The sequence below is a fragment of the Lissotriton vulgaris genome, chromosome 7, assembly GCF_964263255.1.
Source record: "Lissotriton vulgaris chromosome 7, aLisVul1.2, whole genome shotgun sequence".
NCBI classification, from domain to species: domain Eukaryota; kingdom Metazoa; phylum Chordata; class Amphibia; order Caudata; family Salamandridae; genus Lissotriton; species Lissotriton vulgaris.
The window spans coordinates 1,547,698,229-1,547,710,437 of NC_141695.1; the positions used below are offsets into that span (position 1 = coordinate 1,547,698,229).

Consider the following 12,209-nt stretch of genomic DNA (forward strand, 5'->3'; position numbering starts at 1 on the left):
TACCAGAAACATGTCTTCTTAATGTATTGCAAAAATATTTTTTTAAAACAATAGTAAGACATTTTGTCATTTCTATGTCTCTTCTCGAAGACCAGTTTTCAATAAGTGGTTGATGTCTCATATTTTACTTCGTTTTATGGAGTCTAGTCATGTGGTTCTTCTATCCGTTAAATGTATTGGTGTTTAGCTCTTTTAGTCCAAAATTGTGTGTCAACTGGATAATAATTTGACCTAGTTCTGAGAGATTTACTTTGGGCAGTGCTAGCTGACATGGGGGTTCCTCCACATCTGTGCCATATAATGAAGACGTTGCATGAGAATAAGTTTGAACAGGTGTGTTGTGGTACACTGGGAGAATTTCCTGAACCCTTTACTGTCAGCAGGGGTGTTCGACAAGGATATGTGTTATCCCCAAAGCTATTTCCCTGTATATTAATGGTCTTATAGGTGTATTAGATACCACCAGCAACAATGATGCACCTAGGCTTGGTTCTTGCAAAAGACTGGCATTGATGCTTGCTGATGATACTCTTCTTCTATATAAAACCCTAATGGGCATCCAAAATACATTAGATAGCTTCAACAAATGTTGTGGGTCGAGGCACCTTGAAATCAATGGACTAAAATCAAATGTATGGTTTTTACCCATCACATTTTACACATTTAAACACCAGCCTGAATGACACTCTCCTTGAGAGGGTTCCTATTTTTGATTAAGTAGGATTAACTCTAAGTGAGAATATGGATTGGTCATTCCATATTGCCAAAAAAAGGCTAAAACTGGTGCAATACATGGGTGGGCTTGTGGGGGGTTTATAAGGGATCCTTTTATAAACCTGTTAGTCCCACTATTGAAATCTACAAAATGCAAGCCCTAGGTGCTACCTTGTATGGTCACGAGCTATGGGGACACATATCTATTAAAGATATTGTGCAGGTGGAGAATACATTTCAAGGGCAACTAGTGAGCCTTCCTGCTAGCTCATTAACCCCCCTCCGACTGGATCTAGGCATTAGATCAATCTTAGAGGCGGCCACATTTAAGCGCTTCTATTTTGGGGAAGATTATGAATCACTCCGGAGCTGACCTCTTAGAAATTGGCTTTGGTGGAGATCCTAGGACTTCAGGAATCAGGCAGGCTACCCGGGCTTCAAATATCTGGGAATCCCTAACAACTATTGGCAAAGCAACCATGTGGGATGATCCGGCAGTGGCTTGCTTGGCAGTGTCCAAGGGGGAGTTGGTGAAATGTTGTAGGGGGTCTAAATCAATCTCCCTTCTGGCAAGTCTCTCCTCAGGAATACTAACAATAAGATTTCTAGGGATTGAAGAAACCTATCGATTTGAGGTCTTTTTGGTTTAGGTGCAACCAGCCAGCCAGTTTAGGCATGGAACACTTCCCTTGCGAAGATTTATCAACAATTATTGGAGGGGACAGATTTATGATACACCATCGAATAGCCTTTCCTGTGGTTTGGACAAATAAACGGAGGCTTGTGTCTTAGTTTTCTGTGCAGACTATGAGAAATCTAGGGCAAAGGGCTGATTCAACTCTACAGAAATCTAGGGACATCACGTTGCCATGAGGCCCTTAGGTTCCTGAAAATGCATATGCACCAGCCTTTTACTTTCGCAGTCTCTAAATACTTGTTCTGGATCTGGTGTCTGACAAAAAAAGTTTCTGTGATCCCTTGTCTTTCCTCCATAGAATGGAGCCGGTCCCTAGAATGTGGAACCTGGTAATTCTGAAGAATTATAAGGGGATGTACAGTCTATAGCAAACACGCAATTCACTAATCTTCCTTCCCAGCCCAACCTGGCATGTTGGAGTTAAATTCATGTATCAACTATAAGGTCTTAGTGATTTTAAAATATTTTATTCTAGCTCTATGCATTTTAGAAAGAGCAACGTGACAATGACAGAGTCTTCTATGAAATATTCCCCGACCCTAGACAATATGGTTAGCATAGCAGACCTCTATAGATTTAGCTATTGAATTTATTGGAGGTTTTTGTCCCATATAGTTTTGTCTAAAGGGAGGAGTTCTTAATAAGTGTTCTACTTTATCAGGGGTATTAGATTTAAACTGGCTTACAGTATTTATTGTAATATATTTTATATATTTCCATCTGAACTGCCGTCGGTGGAGAGGCTTTGTGATCGATTGGGTAATGTGCTTTATAGCTGTGTGGTTTATTGTAAACTGGGTCGTATTAAAGGATGTTGTTCACTTTTATGGTTCTTTGTACTGAAATAAAGTTATTGAATGGAATGACTTTTAATCTCATGTTCTCATACTCTTCTCCTGTTTCTCCAGGTTAGAATATGCTGCACTAGGCTTCGCTTATATTCCTAGAGAGTGTTTTTCTGTTGCATTACACAAATGAAGGTGGAACTGTTACATGGAAATGGAGTAAAGCAGTTGCAGATTCAAACTGTAGAGATAAGAAAGATCTAAAGACACAAAGAAAGAGATAACACAGAAGCTAAAAAAATGAAAGTAGTTATATCAAATTAACGCACATATTTTTGATCTCTGCAAAATATAAATAATATTTATGTTTTTTCAGATGATGATGTATTTATGCCCATCGATGTCCAAAGGAAGGAGTATGTTCTGAATGACTCCGGAATTATCTACCGAGGCCATAATAAGTACATTACAGAGCTAGGATGGAATTTTGGCCAGGTAGGTTAAGATCATCATCAAAAAGTTGATGAGAAAAGTCAGGGTGAAAATATGAATCCATGGATATTTTCCAGGCGCCAACATAAAGTACAGCGAGAAGATACGGACATTAGCTTGTTCAGTAAAATCTCTGCAAAAGAGCCATCCCTTCTCATTTGGTATAGATAAGTAGCTGCAGGTACTTGGTGAAGCTTAGGAACGTTTTAAAGGTTAGGTACATATACTTAAATAATTGTCCTAAAAGAAAAGTATGTGGTATTTTACAAAGAACCAGATATTAAGTATTGAAAAGTAATTTCACTGAAGTTCCCATGTAGCAGAAAATATGACATTTAAGGCATTGAAATGGGATTAGATATGGAACTTTGGTTTAGGAACAGTATGAGTGTTAGGCTTTAAGGTCAGCGTGTAGGATTAAGGCCCGTGATAGTAGTTATGGTTAATTCTCGGTTTAGGGATAATAGTCAGAGTTGATCAGAAAGCTGTAATCATTTTGACTGCTTTAAATGTGTGCGTTTCTCTGATCTTATGACCTACTGTAGGCATGTATTCTATATTTCCCCTTTTAATCTGCATGGTCTATAAATATATTACAATCTCTTGAGAACTATAAAATACAAAATGAACTGTTATATTGTTATTAATAAGTAGCATAAGCGTATGCTATTGGATTTATTCTCCTCCCCTTTGCAGGGGTTCTCTACCTCTCTATAGAATACGTTTTGGTTCCAGTTATACACCTACTCAGCCTGCCCTTCTGTTGTCTACTGTCCCTGAGCAGTCCTAAGGCCTTGCTGCTATGATATGAGAGTCATTCTTGAAGGGAGGACTTTAGTGATAGTGAAAGAGTTAAGCAATATACTCCTGAAGAAGCTAAAGTGTTATTTTCCTAACATTGATGTGATATTTTTTATTATTAGTTTGAAAAAAAAGTTCTGGATTTGTGTCTCACCATCCTGGATAAGAGTTTGGAGCACTGCAAGGAACCATCCTTAGACTGTACACAGAGAAATAATCCTGTCTATGTGAGCAGAGTAATCAGCGCAATGGTGAGCTGGAGATTATTTTTCTTTGGAGGAGACGCAGTTGTTTTGAAATGTGGTCCTAGGAAATTCTCTCTCTTCTGTTTCTCTAGCATGTAGAACATCCTGATAGAGTTTGCCTATAAAATGCTGTGGTGCTTTTTTGTCTTTTTTTGCTCTTTGACTCTGTATTGCGTCCCCACTCTTCTTCATTCTTTCCCTATCCGGAATATGCATTTCTATATTTAGATCAATCATTCATATTCTTCTCCAGAAAAAATAAATACATTATAAAATCAGATAATTAAAACTTGAATGTATTTAGTGCATTATTCTTTGGTTATACTCCACTAGAGAAGAAAGAGATAAGAACACAGTTATAGATCTTTCATTATTTCCCGTGAAGATAAGGGTACTATACTTACACAGTGGCGTAGCTACACACTTTGTGATTCTTGCCTTTGCCGCCCTGTGGTGTCCGCATGTTAGAGCGAAGGGGGAAGACTGGCGAGACCTGCATTTGCCGCACATGTAAGAGTGGGGGTGGAGGCCTCCGCCTCCAAAACCTGTGCCGCCACCCCTTTGCTACGCCACTTTACTTGCAAAATAAAATTAACCATTATTAGGAGTCCTTTGGACAATGGTCAGAACAGCAGAGAGCACACCCGTCCTCCATCTGGGTATAGAGGGGCATATGTACACTTCACTTTTTGTGGCGTTCCCACGGCGATAGGGGCCTTGCCTTATGTACAAAGCAGCCACTTAATGCTGCCTTGTACATAAGACACCCTTTCACGCTATGTTTAGCATGAAAGGGGCATGCAGTGGGTGCTGTGGTGGGCGTTCCACCGCAACACTGGTCTTAAGGTGCCGAAACGAGGAGAAATGCATTATTTCTCTTCGTTTTTGCTTTTTCCATGTGTGCTGCCTTGTGCGGCACCCATAGAAAAAGCAATATGCTATGGTTTGTTTAGGTGTTCCTTCCTGTACATAAACAAACCTTTTTAAAAATGCTCTTTGGTAACTTTCATGTGTGCTGCATGAAGCAGCACACATGGAAGTTACAAAATGAAATTTTTGGATTGTTTACGTACAGGAAGGGACACCTTCCTACACATAACCAATCCTCCCCTGCACACAGACACCCTTGCACTCTGGTGAAAGGGTGTCTGCGTTGGTGCTAAGTTGAGAAATTTAGCGCCATCGCAGGGGGAAGCGCAAGGCTGCACCACATTCTTGTGAATATGGTGCAGCCTTGCCTTTCCGAAGTCACTTTGTCGTACATATGGCCCAGTGTTTTCATCCGTGTTGTATGTGTATTTATGTAATATATATCGTCAGATATTTAAAGTTTTCAGTTTGATTAAGAGTGACATTTTCATGCTTTTAGGTGCCTACGTGTGACATTTCCAGGTCTTATATGTGACTCCGAGTGACTCTTTCTGAAAAACTGAGAATTAAACATATGCTTACGTCCTAAGCTACCCGCGGTGTGCATTCTAAATGTTGTACCAAACCAAAAAATTTAAAGACTGCATATAATTGACGCACTTTGGGGACCTCCTTATGTATGCATACAAATTTGTCGACTGTCTATGAAGCATGCTGGTCCTACACCCTTAGCAGGAAAAAGCATGGTATCTGGGATGAGTGATCACAGCTGAACCTGTGCACACATAAGTCCATCTCATATTCAACTGAAGAACTGCACAAGTGGGCGTTTATTCGCTTCTTTTCCTTGAGGTTTCTCGCTTACTACTTTACAATACATATTTCCACTCACATATGGTTCCCTTTATACTTCTGCCTTTAGTTTTGCTCTCCTTTTGATGTTTCTATTCCGAGGGTATTTTTTCCCTGACCTCTCACCTGCTCTATTTTAATTCACCACCATCTCTACAGTCTCTCTTTTTCATTCTTCTTCGTTTTTTCTCAGTAATATTTTTCTTCCACCTATATTCAGTCTAAAAGCCTCTCTCTCTTCTCACATCTTTCTCTGCTTTCTCCTGTCTTCACCTGATTGTCAAATTTTCTTCTCTCTGGCGTCTTGCTATTTTTAGTCCTCTACCCAAAGTTTCTAACCATCTTGTTTCTTCATTGTTTCGCTTTGATTAGTCTTCCTTTAGTCTTCTTCTCCCACACTTATCTCCACTCTCTCTCACATTCTCCTTTTCTATCCACACTCCCAAAAAAATGCTAAATAAATTTACTGTATAGCTATTAATCTGCATATAGTCCCACTTGAATTGGCCTGGGGTGAAGGGCACTAGGACCCTGCACCGGACCACAATAACTGGAAACTACTTCCGGTCAGGGAGTGGACAGGGCAGTAAGAACGAGGAGGGCATGAGGATGGACGTGCATGTGGGCAGGGATGCAACCTAGAGAATAAAGAAAGTAAAGTAACCCTTTCCTGCGTGATTCCTGGGGCAAGGAGAATACGACAACTGGCGACGAAGGTGGGATATTAAAGGGACACCAAAAGCGTGCACCAAGGTCTCTCGTGAGTTGAGAATGGAGCCAGGAGCCCACTCTGGTCTGCCTGCCGCCGAAAGGGACAAAAGAAGAAAAGCTGCGACATCTGGAGCCCACCCGGTTGCAGGAAAAACAGAGCCAGGAGCCCATCCTGGTCTGAGTGCCGAGGCATCTGCGAGGGAGCCCGCCTAGCCACGGCGAAGACGTGGTAAGAGGCACCCCCAACCTGCCTTAAGGCTAGCTTTGAACTAAATTGGCTTCTGTGTGGAAGCATCGCGCGCCCTTCAGCGGTGCGCCCCACTGTGTCCTGGCCACCCGCACCATGAAGAGCCCTCTTCGCGCGTAGATTTAAAGATAAATCTTGCATGAGCACAGCGCCATCTTGGTGTCAGGCGGGAGTGGCCAATCAGCACCCAGGAAGCCCCATTGGCCATTTTAGGAGGTCAGGCACTGGAAATCTTGGTCTCGCCATCTTAAGGACAGGCAAAGTAGCCAATAGAGGAATAAGAAGGCCGGGAGGTCATTTTGAAGTCAGGCAAAGGTGCAAAGCGTGAAACAAAAAAGAATTCAAGGCCAGAAGGCCGGATTAAGGTGAAGCAGTCAAATATACATACACAAAAGTGTATTAAAAGAAAAAAAGACACCAAATTAAAGGCAAAGTGAACGTGGGAACAAAGACAATAAATACATAGAAAGAAAAGCAAGTACAAAAAAAGGCCTGCACGGAAGCTGCACGTCCGAAAATGGTTGACACAGAAAGTGACACAAAGAGTCCACAAGCGATATTTTGCAGACCATTGCCATTCAGCCTGTCGGAACCACAAGCTGGCATCAGGTGGGAAAGGTGGATTAGGCAATTTGAGCGCTACATGCGCGCCACGGACATCGTGGACAGCAAACAGCTAGACCTCTTTCTGAATCTCGCAGGGGATGAAATCGAGGACCTGCTCATAACTTTTCCCATCGATCAAACAGCGGCATACAAAGGCATAATACAGTGCCTCACAGCAAAATTTGACCCGCAACGGAACATTGACTTTGAGAGATACACCTTCAACACAGCGTGTTAGAGAACAGAGGAGTCCCTTGATGACTTTGCAACACGACTGCGCAAATTACTCACATACTGTGAGTTTGATAAGTTTGACAATGAGCAAGCAATAAGACAGCGCATTATTGAAGGCTGTCAGTCTGTAGAGTTCCATGCACGTGTCCTAAAGGAACCAACAACGCTGGAGAAGATATGGACCATGGCCCGCACAGAAGCAAGAGCAACGGCGCATGCCAAAGAGAAGGAGCTGAGGAAAGAGAAAAGACTGGAACAAGCCAATTGCATTACGGGAAATGGCAAAAAGAAACAATGAAGAAGAGCGAACAAACGTGCTATAGATGCAAACTCGACTTTCTGCATGTCAGTGTGTGCCCGGCAATGGGCCAGAGATGCAGGAAATGCAACAGGGACAATCACTTTGCAAGCACCTGCATGAGCAGGCAGTTCAGAAGCGAGGGGGGCAGAGCGGCAAGACCATGGGTGACCACCAATAGCCCCAGCAGGTATGCCAGACACATGGAAACAGTGAATCGCAGCTCCTCAGATGAGTCAGAAGAAACGGCAGCACTACAAGGTAGACCGGAGACAAGAGCACATTCATCTTGTGGAGAAGCATCAAATAAAGAAGACAGCAACAGTAGACATTGAAGTAGAGCGACATAATACACGGTTTGTACTTGACAGCGGGTCCACATGCAACATCATGTGCATGTCGAAGTATGAGAAAATGAAAGTGAGGCTGCCGCTATCACCATTCACTGTTGATGTGTTCACCTGGGGCTCCTAGAAGCCGGTGGAGAACATGGGGAAGTTCATAGAGACCTTAACATACGAAGACAGATCGTGCCAAGAAGAGATACATGTGCTGAAAGGTGACATCCCACCATCATGGCTCAGGTGATGGGTCAACTAGCGATGACATACCACATTTGGGAAAAAGAAACATTCTACAAGAGCATCCGGCCCTACTGCAGGGTCTAGGAAAACTGAAAGGGAAGCAGATAACGTTGCACATCAACGAGGCGATCAAGCCGGTAGCACAACATCATCAACGGGTACCAATACACCTACAATCGCAAGTTGAAGAGGAAAATCAAAGTTTACTGGCCTAAGACATCATTGAGCCTGCAGAAGGGCCTATGCCATGGGTGTCTCCAATAGTGGCAGTTCCAAAAAAGAACACCTCCAAGATCCGCATATATGTGGACATGAGGATACCGAACACAGCAATTGAGCGAGAACGCCACCTGGGGCCACATCTCAATGAGATGATCAGCTGTCTCACCCGGGCCTGCCGATTCTCGAAGTTAGACTTGTGCAAAGGGTACCACCAACTAGAGCTGGACCAACAGTCAAGATACATTACCACGTTCTCGACGCACATGTGTCTGTTTCGCTACAAGAGACTGAGTTTTGGCATTTCATCGGCTGCAGAGATATTTCAGGAGACCATAAGGCAAGTGATAAGGCTGGTGAAGAACAGCCTCAACTATAGTGATGACATTCTAGTATTCAGGCGGTTAGATCAGGGCCGGACGGCCACAGCGGGCAACGGGCAATCCCCCGGTGCGCCGCACGGGTGGGGGCCGGTTTTGGGCCCCTGGGGGCTGTTTTTGTTACAGGCCCGTTTTTGCAGCATAGCTGCAAAATTGGCCCTGTACCAACATTGGACCAAAACCGGCCCTGGCAAAGAGCTCGGCGGCACCTCCAAAGAGTGGGGGGGGGGCCGCCGAGCACTTTGCCAGGGCCGGTTGTGGTTCCTAGTCCGGCCCAGGGTCTGATGAGGAACATGATAGGCCCTGCATCAAGTATGCCTACAGCTGGAACAAGCGGGATTAAGATTGAACGCAGACAAGTGCGAGCTGGGGAGAAGAGAATTGTTTTTTTTCGGACACATTTTCTCCAAGAAAGGAATGAGGCCAGATCCCAGCAAAGTAGAGATACTGCAAAATGCAAGTCCTCCGAAAGATGTCGCAGAAGTAAGTGATGTCTGGGGCTTGCCAGCTACTGTGCTCGCTACATCAAGGACTTTACCGCGTGAGCACACTGCTCCCAGAGCTAACAAAGCAAGCTCCGAGGTTCCTCTGGTCACAGGAATGCAGTTGGGTGTTTGAAGCCATCAGAGAGGCTGTAATGGGGGTAGATCATCTTGTCTATTTTGAACCTTTGCTATGCACTGAGATAATGGGAGACAGCAGCCCAGTCGGACTAGGAGCCATACTAGCGCAGCACCTGCCGGGGAGAGACACCAAAAGAAAGATTGTTGCTTATGCAAGCAAAAGCTTGTCTGACATTGAGAAGGCATACTCCCAACCAGAAAAAGAAAGCCTAGCAGTGGTATGGGTGTATGAACACTATCACATGTTCATATATGGGAAGTTATTCACCATCATAACAGATCATCAGGCTCTGGTGGCAATATATGGAAATCCGTCGTCAAAAGATGCCACCTCGCATTGAGCATTGGGGCTTACGGTTGATGGACTATGACTTCAAAATTGTGCACAAGCCTGGAAAGGGACACAACCCGACTGATTACATGTCGAGACAACCTCTACCACAGTCACCAGTGACTGCATCAATGGTTGTGGAATAACTCAATTTTGTACTACAGCAAAACACTCCGGTGCCAATAACATTAGGGGAGCTAGAGCAGGAGACAGCGAAAGATGCCACCCTGCAGCTGGCCAAAGAAACGACAAGGATGCAGAGGTGGCAACACATCAAAAACAACTGCACCTGGGGAGAAGAAGTAACCAAGGAGGAAATGATAGCACTAAAAAAGATACATGAAGAACTGTCGGAGACAGAAACAGGAATAAGGTTGTGAGGAACAAAGATAGTGATACCGAAGTCACTAAGGCGACAGACTGTCAATGTGGCACATGAGTCACACCGCGGAATGGTGGCAACAAAAAAATGCTAAGGGAGAAAGTATGGTTCCCTGGCCTGGATAGAATGGTGGAAGACACCATTGTGACGTATCACATCTGTCAAGCGACAGGAAAGCCAGCCAAACCCGAACCACTACAAATGTCAGAACTTCTGACGGCGGTGTGGACAATTTTGGCAGCTGATTTCTTTGGGCCACTAGACATGTGCAACTACCTGCTCGTGATCATTGACGAGTACTCACAATTCCCCATAGTGTAAAACGTATCATCAACGTCGGCAACAGCGAGACTACCGATCTTGGATGACATAGTTGCGGCCTGGAGCTCCCCAGACAATGGTACCCCATTCTCAGGAGAAGAGTTCCGAAAGTTCATGGCCTACCCAGGTATTCTTTTATTTTTAATCAATGAGAAAGGATCACTTGTCCTGCATAACATGGGGTATGCGGGGATGGTTCATACTCTTCCCAATAAAAACCCTCATACACGTGTTGGAAAATTACGATGTTTTAGCGGTATATATTGGTTCTCTGCTGTCCCTCACACGTGTTGGCATAATCACGGGGTTTAGTAGTTTATGCGACCTCCAGCCAGGAGGTATTACCCTTGTTAGAACCGTAGTGATCAGAAATTGTGGTTGTGAAGTGAAGTGGTGAAATTATAAAGAAAATAGATAAAAATTGTTCTCTATAACAGACAATTATTTTAATAGTTCTGATCTTTAGAGGACAATATTAAAATTAAAGTGGGTGAATTTAGAGCGATTATGACTCTTTCACATTAGTTACGTGGTATAGGTCGACATGTTTCACCCCTCTAGTCGCCAGTAGGTCGGTGGGGCTTTCATCAGGACCACAGTGCTCAAGTGAATAGAGACTTACTCACATCTCTATGAGTACAAAAGAATTCAATAGAACATCTCGTTGCGCTGTTCTTTGACAAGGTCAGAGAGTACCTGTAAAATTTTTTAAAAAAACTAGACAAGGGGGAGGGTATTGGGAAAAACACTAAAACTTAGTAGACCGGTATTCAAATACCAGGAACTCATTCATAGCACAATGGCTTTGCAACTAAAAAATGACAATACTTTGAAACTGAACACCTTTACATCCAGAATGGGTCAACTCTCTCATAAGTGGCAATTTTATAGTGCGGGTCTTATACATTGGAATGGCATTAAATGGGTTAATCAGGCTGTGATAAGTATGACTAACACGTTGGCAAAAGGGTTCTATAAGACTCTATCTGCTCCGCTACATGGCTTGTTACGCGGTCACACATTCACCAATCTGAAAGCGTACTCATGCGTCTAAATGGGTCAGAATGGGTCAACTCTCTCATAAGTGGCGTTTTTATAGTGCGGGTCTTATACATTGGAATGTGTGGCCCGTAGAATGTCGCATTAAATGGGTTAATCAGGCTGTGATAAGTATGACTAACACGTTGGCAAAAGGGTTCTACAAGACTCTATCTGTTCCGCTACATGGCTTGTAACGCGGTCACACGTTCACCAATCTGAAAGCGTAGTCATTCAGCATTAGGAATACCTATTTGATCATTGAAATACTGAAAAATCTCATTTGCTTTCCAATGCTTTGTTCTTTGAAATCAAGAAATTGTAAATAATTTTGTATAGTTCCAAAAACTTCTTATGTGTATATATATTAATGTTTTGTCGTGTATGAATGCTTGTATGAAAGTTGGCTGATTGTGAAAATTGTCTATATTGATGTTATGTGGAGTTCAAACAATTTGTATGTTTAAAAATGAAAAATTGTTCATGTATATGGTTCTGTTTGATGCAAAATAATTAAATAGTATTGGATTAATTCCGGAGAAATACTACTCCTGAGAGTTACTGTTTTGCTTCGGTAATTCGGGTGATCATTGTCTGTTCCACTGTTGAAATAGCTAGGCAATATTGGTACTTGTCAAAGAACAGCGCAACGAGATGTTCTATTGAATTCTTTTGTACTCATAGAGATGTGAGTAAGTCTCTATTCACTTGAGCACTGTGGTCCTGATGAAAGCCCCACCGACCTACTGGCGACTAGAGGGCTGAAACATGTCGACCTA

At 43.1% G+C, this 12,209-nt stretch overlaps 1 protein-coding gene across 1 annotated transcript in view; it reads left to right on the forward strand.

The window, feature by feature from the left end:
* Window positions 1–12,209, forward strand: part of LOC147705981 (protein-glutamine gamma-glutamyltransferase E-like) — a 263,890-nt gene that overhangs the window by 116,608 nt on the left and 135,073 nt on the right. The window contains exons 4-5 of the mRNA XM_086932440.1: window positions 2,573–2,691; window positions 3,612–3,740. Coding sequence (XP_086788566.1) covers window positions 2,573–2,691; window positions 3,612–3,740 — 248 coding nt within the window. The remainder of the gene's footprint in view (window positions 1–2,572; window positions 2,692–3,611; window positions 3,741–12,209) is intronic.